The sequence below is a fragment of the Eleutherodactylus coqui genome, chromosome 2, assembly GCF_035609145.1.
Source record: "Eleutherodactylus coqui strain aEleCoq1 chromosome 2, aEleCoq1.hap1, whole genome shotgun sequence".
Lineage (NCBI taxonomy): Eukaryota > Metazoa > Chordata > Amphibia > Anura > Eleutherodactylidae > Eleutherodactylus > Eleutherodactylus coqui.
In genome coordinates, this window is record NC_089838.1 from 240,153,901 (window position 1) to 240,175,932 (window position 22,032).

The following is a 22,032-nucleotide window of genomic DNA, read 5'->3' on the forward strand; positions in this document are numbered from 1 at the left end:
TGTGAATACACTTGAAAAGAAACTATTTAATAGGTTTACCTTCCCTCCATCATCTTCAATGATTTCTCCTGCATTATTTGTTAAAGGGCCAGTGCTCTCGGTACAAATCCTTTAGCTGTTAATATAGTTGAAAAATTGTTTCGGGTTGTTTTTGCTCTCTTTAATAGTGCGACCCGGGAGCCTCAGATGCATCCATGCATGCTGCCCCTGCTGTTCTCTATCTATTTCTGTGGTGTTTCCATGACTTTCTGATGTTTTCAGGTGAATCACACACCCTGTACATCCCATTATTGGCTGTTAATACATGCTGTGTTAAAATATTAGTGGCTAAAGAGAATGGCCCTCACAGCCTGCCTAACAATATATATTTAGTTCATTTATGGACTCAGTAAGGATTTAGTTCAGCCACCTATTCCTCAATTTTAAAGTGTCTTTGTCTGTTTTGAGCATATATATGTCAATAAAAAATATAATTTTATATCTCTTTTGGGAGGGTATAATCATTTGGGTATTTTTTGCCTTTGGCAATTTTTGGGGAAAAAAGAAGGGCATATGTGGACCTTCCAAATCATCCTGGAACAAGAGTCTGCCCCCCATCTCTAATTGCTGTTGATTTCTCCTACAAATTATTTCTCTGGTTTTGAATTGGGGACCATGTAATATCATTTTTTACAGTGATTTTTTGCTCATACTTAGAATTCTGAAATAGGGGTAGAGATGAGCGAGCTTACTCGCTAAGGGCAATTGCTCGAGCGAGCATTGCCCTTAGTGAGTACCTGCCCGCTTGAGAGAAAAGGTTCGGCTGCCGGCGCGCGTGACAGGTGAGTTGCGGCAGTGAGCAGGGGGAACGGGGGGGGGGGGCGGGGGAGAGGGAGAGAGAGATCTCCTCTCCGTTCCTCCCCTGCCGCTCCCTGCCCGCCGCCGGCAGCCGAACCTTTTCTCTCGAGCGGGCAGGTACTCACTAAGGGCAATGCTCGCTCGAGCAATTGCCCTTAGCGAGTATGCTTGCTCATCACTAAATGGGGGACTTCCTACCATGCAATCCATATACCCTAACAGGGCACAAGGAAAAGAAAGTTTTCAGATGGCAAAATCCCTTTAAAAAGTATTCACACTAAAACAGAAAATATACCTGTTTAATCAGAATGTAAAGCAGAAGTCAAAGTTTGGTTGTGTTTTCTATTTTACTCAATAGGTACTTTTCTGTCCTATTGCAGCCACAATCAGGAACTATCCAATGGTTGAATGTTCTTAAGGACAGAAATGTCCAAGAAGGTTGGGAAATATTGCAAAATGAGATTCTCAAAGCACAATCGTTAACAATCCCTAAAAAATGTAAGAATGGGAAGCATTTAAAGAGACCAGAATAGATGAACACAGAACTTGCATACATGTTAAAAATTAAGAAAAATATGTTTAGCAAATGGATAGAGGGGGGAATATCTAAAGAATTTAATGCTGTCTACAGAAACTGTAGGGCAAGTGTCAGAAAAGCTAAAGCTAATAATGAATTGAGGCTTGCAATAGAGGTCAAAAGCAAAAAAGAAAGATTTGGGATATATGTTAATAGCAAAAAAAAAGGCAAAGATGCTATTGGATGCTTACATGATGAAAACGGTGAATTGGTTAAGAATAGAGATGAGCGAGCGTACTTGTCTGAGCTTGATGCTCGTTCGAGTATTAGGGTACTCGAGATGCTCGTTACTCGAGATGAGCACCACGCGGTGTTCGAGTCACTTCCATTTTCTTCCCAGAAAATTTTGCGCCGTTTTCTGGCCAATAGAAACACAGGGAAGGCATTACAACTTCCTCCTGCGAAGTTCCAGCCCTATCCCACCCCCCTGCAGTAAGTGGCTGGGAAGATCAGGTGACACCCGAGTATATAAACTGGGGCCGGCCGCGGCTCGCCACAGATGCACGCTGAGAGACATTAGGGAAAGTGCCGTCCTGCTGTAGCTGCTATAGGGAGAGTGTTAGGCTGTTATCTTCGTCTTCAAGAACCCCAACGGTCCTTCTTAGGGCCACATCTGACCGTGTGCAGTACTGTTGAGGCTGCTTTTAGCAGTTTTGCAAATTTTAGGTATAGGGGCAGTACTGGTGAGGCAGGGACAGTGGTACAGGGAAAGAGATATACTGGCTACATAGGCAGTGGGCTTTTTTAAAAAAAATTGGAAAAAAAAATCTTTGGGCTGCCTGTGACCGTGTTCAGTTTACTGCGTGTCTGCTGGGGGTAGTAGTCACTCATTAATACCCAGCTAGGTGTTACTGCAGCCTTGCGCATAATTTTTTCTGGCTGCACTGTGCTTTCAATAACCACAGTCATCCTCCAACAGGGAAATCCATATACAGGCTATATAGGCAGTGGGCTTTTTCCCAAAAATTGGAAAAAAATACTATATTTGGGCTGCCTGTGACCGTCTTCAGTTTACTGCGTGTCTGCTGGGGGTAGTAGTCGCTCATTAATACCCAGCCTTGCGCATAATTTTTTCTGGCTGCACTGTGCTTTCAATAACCACAGTCATCCTCCAACAGGGAAATCCATATACAGGCTATATAGGCAGTGGGCTTTTTCCCAAAAATTGGAAAAAAAATACTATATTTGGGCTGCCTGTGACTGTCTTCAGTTTACTGCATGTCTGCTGGGGGTAGTAGTCGCTCATTATTACCCAGCTAAGCCTGTGACCGTCTACAGTTTACTGCGTGTCTGCTGGGGGTAGTAGTCGCTCATTATTACCCAGCTAAGCCTGTGACCGTGTACAGTTTACTGCATGTCTGCTGAAGGTAGTAGTCGCTCATTATTACCCAGCTAAGCTTTACAGCAGGCTTGCGCATAATTGTTTCCTGGCTCTGCTGTGTCCGTTACATGATCGCCGTCATCCCGCAAGAGGTAAAGAGTATACATATATACGCTGCATAAAGTGTCTGTCTGGATTTTCACCTCACCATTTTAAAAAATTGAAGCAAAATACTTAAGGCCTACCACTGGCCTTTGGCCACTTGACTGGTTCTGCCCTGTGAATTCCAGTAGCTCAGTCATACGCACCTAGGTCTGACTACGGGCTTGCGCATAATTGTTTCCTGGCTCTGCTGTGTCCGTTACATGATCGCCGTCATCCCGCCAAAGGGAAAGAGTATACATATATACGCTGCATACGGTGTCTGTCTGGTTTTTCACCTCACCATTTTAAAAAATTGAAGCAAAATACTTAAGGCCTACCACTGGCCTTTGGCCACTTGACTGGTTCTGCGCTGTGAATTCCAGTAGCTCAGTCATACGCACCTAGGTCTCACTACAGGCTTCCGCATAATTGTTTCCTGGCTCTGCTGTGCGTTCCGTAAGCGAAGTCAGCCTCCAACCACAGGCCAATAAGTGGCACATTTAATTACAGCGTTCTGTTTCTGCTCTACTCGTAATACACCATGCTGAGGGGTAGGGGTAGGCCTAGAGGATGTGGGCGCGGGCGAGGATGTGGAGGCCCAAGTCAGGGTGTGGGCACAGGCCGAGCTCCTGGTCGAGGTGCATTGCAGCCGACTGCTGCGGGATTAGGAGAGAGGCAAGTTTCTGGGGTCTCCAGATTCATCTCACAATTAATGGGTCAACGCGGTAGACCTTTTTTAGAAACTGAGCAGTGTGAGCAGGTCCTGTCGTGGATGGCAGAAAGTGCATCCAGCAATCTATCGACCACCCAGTCTTCTACGCCGTCCACAGCTGCAACTCTGAATCCTCTGGCTGCTGCTCCTCCTTCCTCCCAGCCTCCTCACTCCATGAAAATGACACATTCTGAGGAGCAGGCAGACTCCCAGGAACTGTTCTCGGGCCCCTGCCCAGATTGGGCAGCAATGGTTCCTCTCCCACCGGAGGAGTTTGTCGTGACCGATGCCCAACCTTTGGAAAGTTCACGGGGTCCGGCGGATGAGGCTGGGGACTTCCGGCAACTGTCTCAAAAGCTTTCAGTGGGTGAGGAGGACGATGACGATGAGAAACAGTTGTCTATCAGTGAGGTAGTAGTAAGGGCAGTAAGTCCGAGGGAGGAGCGCACAGAGGATTCGGAGGAAGAGCAGCTGGACGATGAGGTGACTGACCCCACCTGGTTTGCTAAGCCTACCGAGGACAGGTCTTCAGAGGGGGAGGCAAGTGCAGCAGCAGGGCAGGTTGGAAGAGGCAGTGCAGTTGCCAGGGGTAGAGGCAGGGCCAGACCAAATAATCCACCAACTGTTTCCCAAAGCGCCCCCTCGCGCCAAGCCACCCTGCAGAGACCGAGGTGCTCAAAGGTGTGGCAGTTTTTCACTGAGAGTGCAGACGACCGACGAACTGTGGTGTGCAAGGTTTGTTGCGCCAAGATCAGCCGGGGAGCCACCACCACCAGCCTCACCACCACAAGCATGCGCAGGCATATGATGGCCAAGCACCCCACAAGGTGGGACGAAGGCTGTTCACCGCCTCCGGTTTGCACCACTGCCTCTCCCCCTGTGCCCCAACCTGCCACTGAGATCCAACCCCCCTCTCAGGACACAGTCACGACCGTCTCCCGGCCTGCACCCACACCCTCACCTCCGCTGTGCTCGGCCCCATCCAGCAATGTCTCTCAGTGCAGCGTCCAGCCGTCGCTAGCGCAACTGTTTGAACTAGTGATATGTTACTGGGGCCTGTCTAGACTGCTACTACTACTGAAATGGAACTAATACTGTGCTCCCCCTATACTGCTGCTTCGGAATTGTTACCGGGGCCTGTCTTGACTGCTACTATTACTGAAATGGAACTAAGACTGTGCTCCCCCTATACTGCTGCTTCGGAATTGTTACTGGGGCCTGTCTTGACTGCTACTATTACTGAAATGGAACTAAGACTGTGCTCCCCCTATACTGCTGCTTCGGGATTGTTACTGGGGCCTGTCTTGACTGCTACTATTACTGAAATGGAACTAAGACTGTGCTCCCCCTATACTGCTGCTTCCGAACTGTTACTGTGGCCTGTATTGACTGCTACTATTACTGAAATGGAGCTAAGACTATGCTCTCCCTATACTGCTGCTTCGGAATTGTTACTGGGGCCTGTCTTGACTGCTACTACTACTGAAATGGAACTAAGACTGTGCTCCCCCTATACTGCTGCTTCGTAATTGTTACTGGGGCCTGTCTTGACTGCTACTATTACTGAAATGGAACTAATACTGTGCTCCCCCTATACTGCTGCTAGTGATATGTTACTGGGGCCTGTCTAGACTGCTACTACTACTGAAATGGAACTAATACTGTGCTCCCCCTATACTGCTGCTTCGGAATTGTTACCGGGGCCTGTCTTGACTGCTACTATTACTGAAATGGAACTAAGACTGTGCTCCCCCTATACTGCTGCTTCGGAATTGTTACTGGGGCCTGTCTTGAGTGCTACAATTACTGAAATGGAACTAAGACTGTGCTCCCCCTATACTGCTGCTAGTGATATGTTACTGGGGCCTGTCTAGACTGCTACTACTACTGAAATGGAACTAATACTGTGCTCCCCCTATACTGCTGCTTCGGAATTGTTACCGGGGCCTGTCTTGACTGCTACTATTACTGAAATGGAACTAAGACGGTGCTCCCCCTATACTGCTTCTTTGGAATTGTTACTGGGGCCTGTCTTGAGTGCTACTATTACTGAAATGGAACCAAGACCGTGCTCCCCCTATACTGCTGCTAGTGATATGTTACTGGGGCCTGTCTAGACTGCTACTACTACTGAAATGGAACTAATACTGTGCTCCCCCTATACTGCTGCTTCGGAATTGTTACCGGGGCCTGTCTTGACTGCTACTATTACTGAAATGGAACTAAGACTGTGCTCCCCCTATACTGCTGCTTTAGTTTTAGTTTAGTTTCCATCGCTTTGCTTTACCTGTCTGCCACTAAGACACTGAGTGACTTGGAAAGGGGGCATAGTGCAGATGGCTTTCCCCTTGCAGTGTCGATTGAGCCACCTGACATCTAGACAGACTGAACACTGTGTGGGCACATGGATTCCCCATCGCTACGTAACTCTTGGTGACATTTGCAGCTCCTGACGGAGGTGGCACAGGATTGGAATGAAGATCGAACGTCGATTTGTCAGTGATTCTCAACTGCATTGTGGGCTATCGCCCCGCCCCTTTTAAAGAGGGTCGCTACCTGGCCCTGCCAACCCTCTGCAGTGTGTGCTTCCGGTTTCTCCTCATTACAGAGGCAATTATAAATTGACATGAGGGTGGTGTGGCTATGAAGTGAGCGTGTGGCATGGGGCAGCTGAAGGGAGTGCAGTGACACTTCTGTGTGTGCAGCAGACGCTGGGTCGTGTGGGGCGGTTGGGCAGCATGTTACCCAGGATAAGTGGCAGCGGAGTGTCATGCAGGCAGTGATTGTGCTTTGTTGGAGGTAGTGTGGTGCTTAGCTAAGGTATGCCTTGCTAATGAGGCTTTTTCAGAAGTAAAAATTGTTGGGGGGGGGCCCACTCTTGCCGCTATTGTGGCTTAATAGTGGGATCTGGGAACTTGAGATGCAGCCCAACATGTAGCCCCTCGCCTGCCCTATCCGTGTCTGTGTCGTTCCCATCACTTTCTTGAATTTCCCAGATTTTCACAAATGAAAACCTTAGCGGAGCATAGGTCCCATACAAAAATGCTCGGGTCGCCCATTGACTTCAATGGGGTTCGTTACTTGAAACGAACCCTCGAGCATCGCGGGAAGTTCGACTCGAGTAACGAGCACCCGAGCATTTTGGTGCTCGCTCATTTCTAGTTAAGAATGATGTTGAGAAGGCTGAAATTTTAAATTCCTATTTTGTATCTGTTTTCTCTCAGAGTAGATGGAACATCAACTGATCTTCCCTGTGCTATTGGGGGAATAAAAGAATGTAGGCTATTGATAAGCAGAGAGATTGTGAGGGAACACTTAGCTAATTTAAATGAATTCAAGTCTCAAGGTCCAGGTGAATTGCATCCTAGAAGACTAAAGGAAGCATTGGAGGTAATTGCTGAACCACTTTCTATAATCTTTGAAAATTCTTAGAAAACAGGAGAAGTCCCATAAGATTGGGAAAGGGCAAATATTGTCCCTATCTTGCAAAAAGGGAAGAAGGTGGATCCAAGAAACTACAGGCCTGTGAGCCTGACTTCTATACCGGGAAAGATCTTTGAGCAAAATATTAAATAGCACGTATACAAGTACTTGGATAAAAATGAAGTAATTAACCAGAGCCAGCATGGGTTTGTAACAAACAAGTCATGCCAGACAATCTTGCATGACAGAACCAACTGGCTTGATTAGGGAAATGTGGTGGATATAGTGTATCTTGACTTTAGTAAAGCATTTGACAAAGTTTCTCATACCATTCTTATTGAAAAAATGAGCAAATATGGGATTGACAAGGGAACTGTTAGGTGGATTCACAACTGGCTGAGTGATCGTACTCAAAGAGTGGTCATAAATGGCTGCAATCCAAGTGGGAGAATGTATCAAGTGGGGTACCTCAAGGCTGTGTCCTAGGCCCAGAGTCTAGATCACATGAGGTAATTATCCCCCTCTACTCTTCATTAGTCAGACGTCATATGGGATACTGTGTCCAGTTCTGGGCACCCCACTTTAAAAAAGACATACACAAACTGGAGCAAGTTCAGAGAAGAGTTACGTCAATGGTACCAAGCCATGTCCTATGAGGAACGGTTAAGGGATCTGGGAATGTTTAGGATGCAAAAAAGAAGGCTGAGAGGAGACTTAATAGCTGTCTACAAATATCTGAAGGGCTGTCACACTGCAGAGGGATGAGCCCTATTCTTATTTGCACAAGGAAAGACTAGAAGCAATTGGATGAAACTGAAAGGGAGGAGACACAGATTAGATGTTAGAAAAAGGTTTCAGACAGTGAGGGTGATCAATGCGTGGAACAGGTTGCCACGGGAAGGGGTGAATTCTCCTTCAATGGAAGTGTTCAAATAAAGGCTGGACAAATATCTGTCTGGGATGATTTAGTGATCCTGCATTGAGCAGGGGGATGGACCTGATGACCCTGGAGGTCCCTTTCAACTCTACCATTCTATGATTCTATATATTTTTTTGAGTGTGTGCCATTTTTGCTGTTCGCCTCTGGCCGCAGAAGGACTAGGCACACCCTTGTATCCGCTTCTCAGCTAAGATCATGACTATGTACTGTTAAAGCATTATCCTAAAACAAAAAAAACTTTAATAAAACTCTTAGCACATTTCATATACTTGTCTACTACTCAGAAGTCTTGAATATGTAAAATACTTCAACTAATTTACAGACAATAAAGTTTCTGAAATTCTGTTTTTCACTCTTCTATTTGTGTTCTGGGACATAATCCCTTGTGCAAACTTTAATAAATTTAGCTAATGTTTATAAAGTGCTCATTACAGAACCTGAACTGCATATAGGTCCCGATCTGAGACAATGTTGAGCACGACCTCTAAGGATCTGAATCTGGAATCCACTTCTAGACACTATTATCATGTGCACTTCTATTACTACCAAGAATACAAGGAGAAATAAGGAAATTACATTTTAATCTTTCTTTTACATCAATGCCACATATGCTTAATATATGAAACCCTAATTACAGGTAACTATCACTGCAGAGAACTTTATATTTGTATGTTAGTTTTATCTGTGTAAGATGAAATGTATCTAGTATATATTGGTATCAAGCATATGAAAAACCTAGGAACTTATACAATACATGTAGGGCACAACATCACTGGGAGGGTTTGAAATGGACCCATAAGAAGTATAGACAAATGTGCACCTATATGAATATTTATGGCTGCCATTGACTGCAATTAAAAATGTATAATGTCCAGGTTTATCGAAAAGCATACCAAACTGCACTTTTCAAAATTATTAATATTTTTCTTACTGAATAGTCTTTAGTTTTCAAACAAACTGAAGTATAAGTAAAACAGGACATAACAAGTTTTGTATTTTTTACTGCATGTATTAACCCCTTACTGACATGGCCTATTTTGCCGTTGAGGACCAATCGATTTTTGGTATTTTTTCATCTCCATTTTTCAACAGCCATAACTTTTTTATTTTTCTGTCGACGCGGCCATATAAGGGCTTGTTTTTTGCGTGGCGAACTGTAGTTATTATTGGTACCATTTTTGGGTACATAGGCTATATTGTAAAACTTTTATTATTTTTTTTATGATCGTAGGGAGAGAAAACGCATCAATTCTGCCATAGATTTTTGGGTGTTTTTTTAAAGCGTTAATTATGCAGCATAAATGACACACTACATTTTTTTCTGCCAGTGGGTATGGTTACACTGATACCAAAATTGTTATATTTTTTTTAGGTTTTTCCACTTTTCCACAATAAAAGCCCTTTTTTTGGAATTTTTTTTTTCTAAACTCACTGCATTCAAAGTCCTGTAACTTTTTTATTTTTCCATGGACAGAGCTCTGTGAGGGCTTATTTTTTGAGAGACGAGCTGTAGTTTTTATTGGTACCACTTTGAGGTACATACTTTTTTTGATCACTTTTATTGCATTTTTTGGGGTGCAAAATGCGAAAAATTTGCATTTTGCCTTTGTTTTTTAGCATTTTTTTAACGTTTATTGCCGTGCAGGATCCAAAATGTGATCAATGTATTGTATGCGTCGTTACGGACGTGTCGATACCAAATATGTGGGACTTTCACCACAGCACTGCAGATCACTACGATAAGGCATGGCAGGACTTCTCTCCTGCCATACCTTATCGCTTATTACAGCGATCTTAAAGGGGTGGTCTCGCGAAACAAAGTGGGGCTATACACTTCCGTATGGCCATATTAATGCACTTTGTAATATACATCGTGCATTAAATATGAGCCATACAGAAGTTATTCACTTACCTGCTCCGTTGCTAGCGTCCTCGTCTCCATGGTTCCGTCTAAATTCGCCGGCAGCTTGCTTTTTTAGACGCGCTTGCGCAGTCCGGTCTTCTCCATTCAGCACGAGCCGCTTCAGTGTGCTCCCCGCTACAGCTCTTCTGCGCATGCGCAGACGAGCTGTCACTGCTCGGGAGCGCGCTGGAGCGGCCATTCTGTACCTTCCTCTGTTAGAGGAAGGTGCAGAAACTGGAGCTGCCCAGCGGAGAAGCCCAGCCCAGCCCAGCAGCCCCGAGAAGCGTCCCAGGTAAGTGATGGGTCGGGGGGGGGCTGCCGCTGCGCCGGGCTAACTAGCGCTGGGCCGGGGGGGGGCTGTCGCTGCGCCGGGGGGGGGCTGTCGCTGTGATGGGGGAACTAGCGCTAGGCCGGGGGGGCTGCCGCTGCGTCGGGGGGGCTGCCGCTGTGATGGGGGGGGCTGTCGCTGCGCCGGGGGGGCTGCCGCTGTGATGGGGGGGGGGGCTGCGCCGGTTACCTTCTGCCTGGCGGTGGGTGACTGGTCGGCGGCTGCGGGGCGTCCGGTCGGCGGCTGCTTGGCGTCCGGTTGCCATGGAGACACAGCTGGCAGCGTCTCGGGAGCGCGCACGTCGGGCTGCAGCGAGCGACGGGGAAAGAGCCGGCGGCCATCTTGGGGAAACTTTTATAAGTTGCTGAAACGCTGGAACGGTAAGTAGAAACCAGCTAGGAAAGTAATTTACAGGGGTAATTAGTAATGTATGTTTAATTAGGGGGACTGGGCAAAAAAAAAAAATCACTGCTTCCTCGAGACATCTCCTTTAAGCTATGGCAATACAGGACGCCGTTATCTGGTGTCCTGTTGCCATAGCAACCAGCCGGGCTCTCGCAATGTTATCGCGCGAGCCGGCTGGAGTCAAGAAAGGGAGCGCTCTCCCTCTGTGAACCCTTTCCCTGCTGCAATCTACTTAGATTGTGGCAGAGAAGGGGTTAATGGCGGATGGGCGCAACTCTGATGCCCCCCGCTGTTGCAGCGGGACGCCAGGTATCACTGAGAGCCGGCTCTCGCTGCGGGATAGCGCGAGATCTGCTATGATCTTGCGCTATCCCTATGACGTAAGGGTACGTCATTTTTCAGGAAGTACCCCACTCCCATGACGTACCCTTACGTCATGGGGTGAGAAGGGGTTAAAGGGGGTTTGCAGGATAATATTGGTATTTTCGTACATGCTGGTAGCACATTCGCTACAGAAATTACTGCCATGGGATCATAAAAAGGTGCACCATTACTGTTTAGGGGCACTAAAAGTGTCACTTACTCTGTGTGGCCTACAAGGAGAACAAAACGGGGCTACTATTACTATGTGGGGCACATAGCATTATTATTGTCTGGGATATCATGGATGGGGAGATTATGTAGAGGTGTGGAAAATGAAGACAGGTGGCTAAAAAATTGAGGAGCCAGAGATGTGTCTTTGTCAAATTCTGCAGAGGCATGTTGTGACAGTGTGAAGTCATGATGGCAGTCTGGGCTGGATGGAAAAGAAAAGGGAAAGTGAACGACACCAGTCAAAGGGGACATCACCAGTGATTGCTGGAGGTAACTGTACTGTAATCACTTATACGATCTATAGAGCGCCTGTTTACTAGCACTATGAACTTGTATCTATCACAGTATAGGGGTTATATTGGTCTTTGTGTACTTTTTCTTCAGTAATACTGTAGGAGTATTATGTGGTCAGAGTCTGTGGGTACTATTTGGCTATCATATATATAATTATTATTGGTAAAATCAATCTTAATAGTAGTTTTTATTCAGTAATTGTATGGTGGTAATATTTAGTCACTATGTCATGGTAATATGGAATCATGGTGTGTGGTATCATTTGGTCCTCATATAGTGTTTTTTTTCTTAACCCCTTAAGAACATGGCCTATTTTGGTCATTAGGACGCAATGATTTTTGGGGGATTTTCATCTCCACTTTTCAAAAGCGGTACCTTTTTTTAGTTTTCTCCCAACATTGCCATATAAAGCCTTGTTTTTTTCTGTGGCAAACTGTAGTTTTTATTGGTACTGTTTTTGGGTGCATATAATGTATTGTAATTAAAAAAAAAAAAAAAACAGGTAGAGAAAACACATCAATTCTGTAATATTTTTTTTACAGGGTTAATTATGCAGCATAAATGACACAAGTCATCTTTTCTGCGGGTCGGTATGATTACAACAATACCAAAATATAACTTTTTAAAGGTTTTTTCGACTTTTGCACAATAAAAACCTTTTTTTGTATATTATTATTAACTTTTTATTTTTCCATAGATGGAGCTCTATGAGGGCTTAATTTTTGTGTGACGGGCTGTAATTTTTATTGGTACCATCAATACTCTTTTGATCACTTTTATTGCTTTTTGGGATAAACATTTTGACTCTGTTTTTTAGGTGGGGGAGGGGGGAGTTATGGTGTAAGCCTTGCAGGATATATAGTGTGTTCAATTTATTGTACAGATCGTTATGGATACAGTGAAAGCAAAAATGTGGGATTTTTTATTATTTTATACAAATAGGGGAAAATGCACAAAAAAAGGGTGTTTTTACATGTATGTTTTTTACACTTTTTTTTTTTAAACATTTTTCATATTCCTGTAGGGAACTTGAACCATAAACAGCTATGATCACTATGATAATGCATTGCAGGACTTCTGTTCTGCAATGCCTTTATCGCTAACAAAAGCGATCATAGGCAATTTCAAGCTTAGATCGCGGCATTTGGGTGTTTAACAGCGGGGATTACTGTTCTTATGTATTCCCACTGTTGCAGAGGGAGTCCGGCTCCTGCTGTGAGATGGCAAAGGCTCAGCTTCCGTACTCGTGCCATCTACATGATGTAAGTTTACATCCTGTTGCGTTAAGTACCCTGCAGCTAGGATGTAAACTTAGGTTGTGTGGCGTTAAGGGGTTAATGTTGATCTTTGTAGTGGTCTTTATTCAGGAATAGTATGATGGTATTATTCCATCACCATGTGGCATGGCGGTAATATTTGGCCTTTATATACTGTTATTATTGGTAATGTGGGTCAAGGTATAGTGGAATTCGTATAATGACAATAAGGAGGTAACTATACGGGGCATGACAAATTCAGTGATTTTGGGTGTGTGTGTGCTTTTCACTTTTACAAAATTAAACAAAAATGTTCTTATTTTTGTAATTCTGTACATTATACGTTATTTAGGCTTACTAGTAGAGATGAGCGAGCACCCTCGGATAAAGCAGTTACACGAGCGAGCATCGCTCTTCTCGAGTAACTGCTTACTGGTCTGAGCAGGTTCGAGGGGGCGGGGGTGAGCGGGAGGAGTGGGGGGTAGTGGGGAGAGAGTGAGAGAGATCTCTCTCTCTCCCCCCACTACCCGACGCCACCCCTCGCTCACCCCCGCCCCCTCAAGCCTGCTCGGACCAGTAAGCAGTTACTCGAGAAGAGCGATGCTTGCTCGAGTAACTACTTTATCCGAGCATGCTCACTCATCTCTACTTACTAGGAATGCCATAATGCAATAATTTTGCCATTTTACAATTCCTTAGTACACTCAGTATAGCAAAAATTATTCACTGTGAGTCTAAAACCTATTAGGCGATGAAGGCACCGCCTAGTAGACATACTACATTGGCATACCAGCAGGCCTTTCCTAGGCCTCTGACTGCCATGACTACTCATCAGCATCCCACAATTGCATTTGCGAGGGGCCAATGGGAACAGAGAGAGACACCTAGATGTCGTGATCACTTTTGACCATAGCATCTAGGGAGTTAAATGATCAAAGTTTTCTCTGATCCTGGCTATTACAGCAAGAGCCCAGCTGCCATTCAACAAAGAACCCTTGCTGTGATTTTGCGCTAATGTGAGACCCATTGCATAAATGTCCATCATGGAGGCTTAAAACATGGAGACTTAATGGGTTAAAAATAGGAGGCATCTTAATGTATACCTCCAATCTTAATAATTTACATGCTTTATAGAAAATCTGCTACAGCATGCCGCATAGGCTTCTCCTCTCCTACAATCAATATAGCTGCAGTTGGCAGTTTGCTGACACCTGCCTGCCTACCTGTGCTTACCCCATTTGCTGTTGGGTTGGGCTCACCTACAACATGGGGACATTTTTTTGCAGGGCCACTTTGGAATCCCAATCCACTCATGGTTATAAAACTTTATACCAATCTTTTAAGATTAAGCCTTTTAGTTTTTGTATAACTGGTTTAATTAAAGGGACTTTCTGGAATATAACACCAGGGGCATAGCTGATAGGTGTCATGTGCCTCAGTTAAAATTATGGGGGTGCACCAAACCAGCCTGCAGTCAAAGGAGGCAATCGGCTGATTGTTGCAGAAAAGCAGAGGATGAGATAACTTTAGGGATAAATGAACTTTGATGTGATAATCAAGTGATTAGTGACTTTAGTGGTACTCTAGAGAATTTGAAGGACCTTGGTCGATTTCATAAATGTGGGAGCAGTCAGACACCAGGCTGTGCTGTCCGGGAAAGTTCTGGCAGTTTTTTTGTACAGTGCAGAAAATGAAGATCCTCATGAGCAGGTAAGAGAGATCTAACACTGCGGGGGAATGTAGGACACCATCACTGTGGGCGAGCACAAAGGGGGATTATTACTGTGTGGCAGAAGGAGGGGAAGTTAATTCTTGGAGATTGTGCCCTTGATCTCTTATTATCACTATGGTTTTGAAATGGAACTTGTGCCAATTCCACGTCAAATCTGCAGTGAAATCCACAACTGAAGTCCCTCATTAGTTTTAATAGGAATCTGTGCTTTAGTTTATCTATATATATAAAATTGAATGTATGCGTGTGTGTGTCTGTCTGTGTGTGTGTCTGTCTGTCTGTGTGCGTGTCTGTTTGTCCTTTATGCGCTACTACACCATTCATCCGATCGCCATGAAACTTTGGGAAGTTATTGAGTACACTCCTGGGAAGATTATAGGCATAGTACATTTATGCTACTATAAATGGCGCGCGTGCGTGCTTCGTCGACAGTTACGACCCCCCCACGTAGATCGTTCTATTTCCATCATTGCCACTAATTCTCTCACTTCCCGATGTTGTAGAAACATGAAATTTGGCACGAGCATTGATTATGTCATAAATAGGAAACGCTAATGGGTCCCAACTCGATTATTCAATTCTATGCGCAAAAGAACTAGCGTCCAAATTTTACGTACGGAATCGAATTCTCTCGCTTCCCAATGTGATACAAACTTGAAATTTGACGTGAGCATTGATTATGTTATAAATAGGAAAAGTTAATAGGTCCCAACTCGATTATTCAATTCTAAGCGCCAAAGAATTAGCATCCAAATTTTACGCTAATAGAAACGTGAAATTTGGCACAAGCATTGATTATGTCATAAATAGGAAAAGCTAATGGGTCCCAACTCGATTATTCAATTCTATGCACAAAAGAATGAGCGTCCAAATTTTACATACGGAATGTAATTCTCACTTTCCGGTGTCATAGAAACGTGAAATTTGGCACGAGCATTGATTATGTTATAAATAGGAAAAGTTAATGGGAAGTTGTTGAGTACACTCCTGGGAAGATTATCCTATGATAGGTGGGGTGTGTGCGAGCGTCGTCGACAGTTATGCCCCCCCCCCCCCCCCAGACAAAGATCGTTTGATTTCCATCTCAAGCACAAAAGCAAAAGGCATTACGAGTAACGGGATGCGTGTTCAACTACAAAATAATGCATCCGCCGAACGTTTCGCAAGACAATTGCTGGATATTGAGAATGCTGAGGTAAAATAAAAGCTGCACTGTGATTGGTTGCTATATATTATACCGCTGAGGTAAAATCAATGCTGCACTGTGATTCGTTGCTATTTTTTATATTGCTGAGGCAGAATAAAAGTTGCGCTGTGATTGGTTGTTATTTCTCTTACTGCTGACGTAACATGAAAGCTGTGCTGTGATTGGTTGTTATATTTTATACTGCTGATGTAACATATAAGCTGCGCTGTGATTGGGTGTTATATATATTTTAAAGCTGAGGTAACATCAAAGCTGCGCTGTGATTGGTTATATATTATACCACTGAGGTAACCTAAAAAAACTGTGCTGTGATTGGTTGTTATCTAGATATATAAAAACGAATGTATGTCTGTCTGTCTTCGCAGCAACGCGCGACGGGTAAGCTAGTATGCAATGTTTTTTTCTGCATGCGAACTTGAAATTCACGTGTGGAAGAAAAAAAAAGTAGCATGTTACTTCTAAATGTGGATTTGGCATTGGAAAAGCCGCACACAGCTTTTTTCCCACATGTGGATCTGTGGCTCTAACAAATGAACATCCTTGTCAGACCATGCAGATTACTGATGTGGATTTTTATTAAAATTTACCCTGTGTAAACAGCATAAGAGAGCCAGCCATATAGTGGAAAGTTGCAGATGGAATGTTGCCAGAGTCCGTGAGCCTCTAGCGACACCTCTGGACTTTGAGTAGGGCCACAGAACAGCATGGTCACATGATTGGTGCAGTTTCAAATTGATTGTTAAATGGCTAAACAATTTAATTGATAAACAGTGACTTTACCTGCAAAACTGCATAGAAAATACAAATTTTGCAAACTGTCCCAACGGGATGTTCAGCCCATGTTTCAGCTGCGTCACAGTTGCCCAGAAGCCATACTGTGGTGTATAACCTTTTAGATGTTCAGATTCAGACCACACAATGATGAAACAAAATTAATAAAATAGGTTATGGTCAGGTGGGGGCACCAAACTGTATCTTTGCCCTCGGTGCAGGTAGACCTACTGTATCTTCACCTCTACTAAAACTAGACCTATATGGGTACGAACTGAATGTAATGTGTACTGTATTGTATCAACTCTGATCTATCCCTGTGTTGTCGCAGGCACCGTCATATGATGTGTCATCTCTGTAGATGTAACGTTCACTTTCAAAAAACAAGAACTGAGGACTGAGTAAACTTTGTAAGGTAAGTTTATGGTAACATTTATACATTTTGTGCTCATATAAACTAACTGACTTAAAGGGATGTTTGGAAGAAAACAGGACCTACTGGGGCTGCTGATTTTGTGGAATAGATTGGTCTTTAATTAAACCAGTAGGTACACAAACAACGCCTTTCAATTGTCTCTACTCTTCACTGATGAGAAATAACTATCTTTTATTGAATATTTTTAACCAATTTACTTTGTGCCTAATGAAGATTTCGGTCCAGAATTGAAATGCGTTGCCTGTGTACCTATTGGTTTAATTAAACATTAAAGGGAATTGGTCACTGGGTTAATGCTGCTGTGGATAGCATGAACCCAGGACAGGTATTCCTATTGCCCCGTAAATGTGTTATGTTGAAACACTGCGGCATTTCAGAAAGTTTGACATGAAAGGAGTCAAAGAGGTGAGTTGTGTCCGCTTCTCCCTGCGCGTAGCATGTACATTGACCAATCTTTTCCCTTTTGTGTATAGGGAGAAAAATGTCAGTCAACATACTTTGGGCGGGGAGAGGCCGGAGCAGCCCGCCTCTTTGACTCAGAGCTCCATTCTTCAAAGTCTGTTTTTTACGATGCCCTGCAGCTTTTGAGAGTAACACATACACAGGGGAAATAGGCATACCTGTCACGGGTTCATGTTGCTGGTGGTACAGGTAGAATGAACCCGGTGACAGATCCCATTTAATTTATCAGCAACACCGAAGAGAACTGTTTATTTCCAAATCTCTAGTGATGTTACAGCAGGAATGGTTCTCTCTCTCTGCTGGATTGGACCCAGCTGCAACTGGTTCATGAGTGTATTGTTTCAACAGAATTAAACCAGGTTAAAAGCTGTCTATTTTTCCATCACTATTCTATGTATTACTGAGGTAACGACACAAGGAGCCAAATTTGGGGATTTTCTGTCATTCTTCTCTGCAGATCCTCTCAAGCTGTTAGGTTGGATGGGGGCCATCTGTGAAAAGCCATTTAGAGGTATCTTGGGCTCAAGTCAGGGTTCTGGCTGGGTCACTCCAGGACATTCACAGAGTTGTCACTAAACCACTCCTGTGTTATCTTGGCTGTGTGACTAGGGTTATTCTCAGGTTGGAAGGTGAACCTACTCCCAGTCTGAGGTCGCTTGTTCTCTGGATCAGGTTGTCATTATAATATCTCTGTACTTTGCTCCACTCAACCCTGACCAGTTTTCCTGTTCCAGCCGCTGAAAGCACCACCACAGTATGATGCTGCCACCACCAGGCTTCACTAGGGATGACATTGGGCAGGTGATAAGCAGCGCCTTGTTTCCAGATATAATGCTTAGACCTAAAGACAAAAAGTCCAATCTTGGTTTTGTCAGACCAGAGAATCTTGTTTCTCAGTCTGATAGTCCTTTAGGTGCTTTTTGACATACTCCAGGTGGGCTGTGATGTGTTTTACTTTTTGTTTACTGAGGAGAGGCTTCTTTCTGGACACTTCGCCAAGAAGCCCAGATTGGTGGAGTGCTGCAGTGATGGTTGACCTTTTGGAAGTTTCTTCCATCTGCCCACAGGATCTTTAGAGCTCGGGAAGATTGACCATTGGTTTTTGGTCACCTCTCCTACTAAGGCCCTTCTTCCTTAATTACTTAGTTAAGAGGGTTGGCCAGTTTTGCAAGAGTCTTAGTTCTAAACTTCTTCAATTTAAGAATTATGGAGCCAACTGTGCTCTTGGAAACTTACAGTGCAGCAGACTTTTTATAGCCTTTTCCAGATCTGTGCCTCCACACAATCCTGTCTCGGAGCTTAGGAAGTTCTTTCTTCCTCTAGGCTTGCTTTTGGCTCTAATATGCATTGTGGGCTGTAAGACTTTATATAGACAGGGGTTTGTATTTTAAAATTATTTCCAATCAACTGAATTTACCATAGGTGGCTCTAATCAAGGAGTAAAAACATCTCTAAGATGAATAAGAGAAATGAGAATCTCACAGAGCTAAATCTCAAGTGTCATACCAAACAGTCTAAATACTTATATCAATGCAAAATATTACTTTTTATTTTTCGAAATGTACAAAGATTTCTAACATTCTGTTCTTACTTTGCCATTATGGGGTATTGACTACAGAATGATGGGTAAACAACATGATTTTTTTTTTGCACCACATAAGAAAATGTAAAAAATCATCAATGGGTCAGAAGATGCATTGTAGATTTGGTTTATCATTCAAATAACTCTTTTTGGTTTTTTTTATAGGAGGCTGATGAGTTTTTACATATTGGGAATTGGAAGATTATGATTCTACACAATTCTGGCATTGGAATGAACTTGTCCAAATACACAACGGTTGAAGAATTCATTCTTCTTGGGCTGACCAGCCAGAAGAATATTCAGATAGTGTTATTTCCTGTATTTTTATCTTTGTACATTGTATCACTAACTGGTAACATAATTATTATTATTCTCAGTAGAATAAGCTCCCAGCTTCACACCCCTATGTATTTCTTCTTGAGCAATCTGTCATTTTTGGACATCTGGTACACATCAAGTATTGTCCCAAATATGCTCATTAACTTTTTGTCAGTAAGAAGAAACATATCTTTTAATGGTTGTGTCACTCAGATGTTCATCCATCTCTCGCTAGGAGGGACAGAGTGCTACCTATTGTTATCAATGGCCTACGACCGCTATGTGGCTATATGTAGTCCATTACACTACACTACTATTATGCATCCCATCTTGTGCATTAAGATGGCAACTGGTTCCTGGGCTGGAGGCATAATAAACTCTGTTGTTCACACAGTCCTTGCATTGCAGTTGCCATTTTGTGGTCCAAATGTAATAAATCACTTTTTCTGTGAGATCCCATCAGTCCTGGAGCTAGCCTGTGTGGATACATCTCTTAATAAGACTGTTATTTTCTTCTTTGCTATGTTGGTGGTGATGGGTCCATTCTTCCTCATCCTCATTACATATGGTTATATCATTTCCAGCATACTGAAGATCAGCACATCTGTGGGGCGGAGGAAGGCCTTCTCCACCTGTGCTTCACACATTATAGTTGTATCCCTCTTTTATGGTGCCATTATTTTCATGTATATGAGACCAGGATCAACCCATGTAGAGGGCCAAGATAAAATGGCTACTTTGTTCTATAGTGTTATAACCCCAATGCTGAATCCTTTGATATACACTTTGAGGAACAAGGATGTTATGGGAGCATTTGTGGACATCAGAAGGAAAACATTTGTATCTGAAAAATGATATAAACATTGATTCTACAAACAATGTGTCTTGTCTTGAAGACTTTCCTAATATATTCACAAGGTACATTGTTTAGGACAAGAAAAGACCTTGTTAGTGTCAGGGAAGGTCCCCTGTTGTTGGCTTGCTCCTTCTGTTAAATGTATACTGTACATCAGGACTATATACAAATGTACAGTATAGGTCGGATGCAGGGGCGTAACTATAGAGGGTGCAGGGGATGCGGTTGCACCCGGGCCCAGGAGCCTTAGGGGGCCCATAAGGCCTCTCTTCTCCATATAGGGAGCCCAGTACTATGAATAAAGCATTATAGTTGGGGGCTCTGTTACAGGTTTTGCATTGGGGCCCAGAAGCTTCAAGTTATGCCTTTGTGCAGCATGGTTTAGGTATGGGTACGGGTACAGATACAGATAGAGGCTGGGGCCCCAGCTCACCTTTTGCATCAGGGCCCCTGAGCATTTAGTTACGCCCCTGATCGGATGGTAAGGCTTTCACATATGTATATAGTGACATACTCTAAGTTGCTCATAGGCTTCCATATAAAAAGGTACATTTTATATTGGATGCCTTTGCATAGAAAAGTGTAGTCAACTATGCATTTCTACATGGTAAAAACAAGAATGCTAACTAGAGATGAGTGAGCATGCTCGTTCGAGCAGTAGCATACTCGAAGGTGCTTATTACTCGAGCGAGCACCACGTGGTGCTCGAGAAAATTTCCTCTTCTCCTCCCCACATGTTTAGCGCCATTTTTTAGCCAATAAACATGCAGGGAAGGCTTTGGCACTTCCTGCTGTGACATCCCAACCCTGTGCACATCTATAGCAGTGACTGACTGGCCTGATCAGGCGACCTCCGAGTACAAAAACTCTGGTCACCTGAGGCCCGCCTTACACGCATGCTGCATTAGCTGAGGGACAGACCTGCTGCTATTCAGGGAAAGCAATAGTGTAGGGTAGAGGTTGCGGTTAGGCAGGGATCCTTGTTCCCAGAACCCAACAGTCCTTTCTAGGACTACAACTACTCTCATTGTGTGCATCAGCAGTTTAGCTGGCTGGGAGCAGTAGTGCGCACAAATTTTTTCTCAAGCATCCTGGCTGTATATTGCATACTGTTATCGGTTTTATGCAGTATATTGCTAGTAGTGTACAGAGACTAGATAGGAAGTAACAAAACTCCTTTCATTTTTTACTTTTTTGGGGTCTTTAAGCATATGTTATATACCCCTGTGTGCGTCCTGTCAATCTACGCTATCTAACAACAGTATATGCTGTTTACATTTTTTTTCTGCCCTCTCAAAGCGTACGGTATATACCCGTGTGTGGGTGCTGTCAATCTACGCTATCCAACAACAGTATACACTGTTTAAATTTCTTTTTTTGCCCGCTCAAAGTGGACGCTATATACCTGTGTGTGGGTCCTCTCAATCCACGCTATCTAACAACAGTATACACTGTTTAAAATTTGTTTTTGGGGGGTTCAAAGCGTACGCTATATACCCGTGTGTGGGTCCTGTCAATCCACGCTATCTAACAACAGTATACACTGTTTATTGTTTCTATTTTGGCTAATAAGCGTACGCAAAATAACTCGCAGTTTGCGTAGCATTTTAACCAAGTGCATTATCCAAGATGATGAAGTCTAGGGGTAAAGGTCGAGGTTGGGGATGTGGATGTGGGCGTCCGAATGAGGATGTGGGCAGAAGGCGAGGTGAAACAGTGCCTGCTGCTGAGGGATTAGTAGAGCGCCGCGTATCTATGCTCCCTAGCTTCATCTCACATTTTTCAGGTCCGCGTGGTAGACCATTATTAAAAGCACAACAGTGCGATCAGGTGATGACGTGGATAGCAGATAACGTATCCAGTAATTTATCCAACACCCAGTCTTCTACGCAGTCCACTCATGCTAGCCAAGGCACTGGACCTCTGAATCCTCA

At 43.8% G+C, this 22,032-nt stretch overlaps 1 protein-coding gene across 1 annotated transcript; it reads left to right on the forward strand.

The window, feature by feature from the left end:
• The first annotated feature begins 10,847 nt into the window (after positions 1-10,847).
• LOC136610112 (putative olfactory receptor 2B8) lies at positions 10,848-20,097 on the forward strand. The gene is made up of 2 exons (XM_066589374.1): positions 10,848-10,867; positions 19,173-20,097. Exons 1-2 carry the CDS (start codon positions 10,848-10,850, stop codon positions 20,095-20,097), a joined length of 945 nt encoding a protein of 314 aa, XP_066445471.1.
• Positions 20,098-22,032: the final 1,935 nt, after the last annotated feature.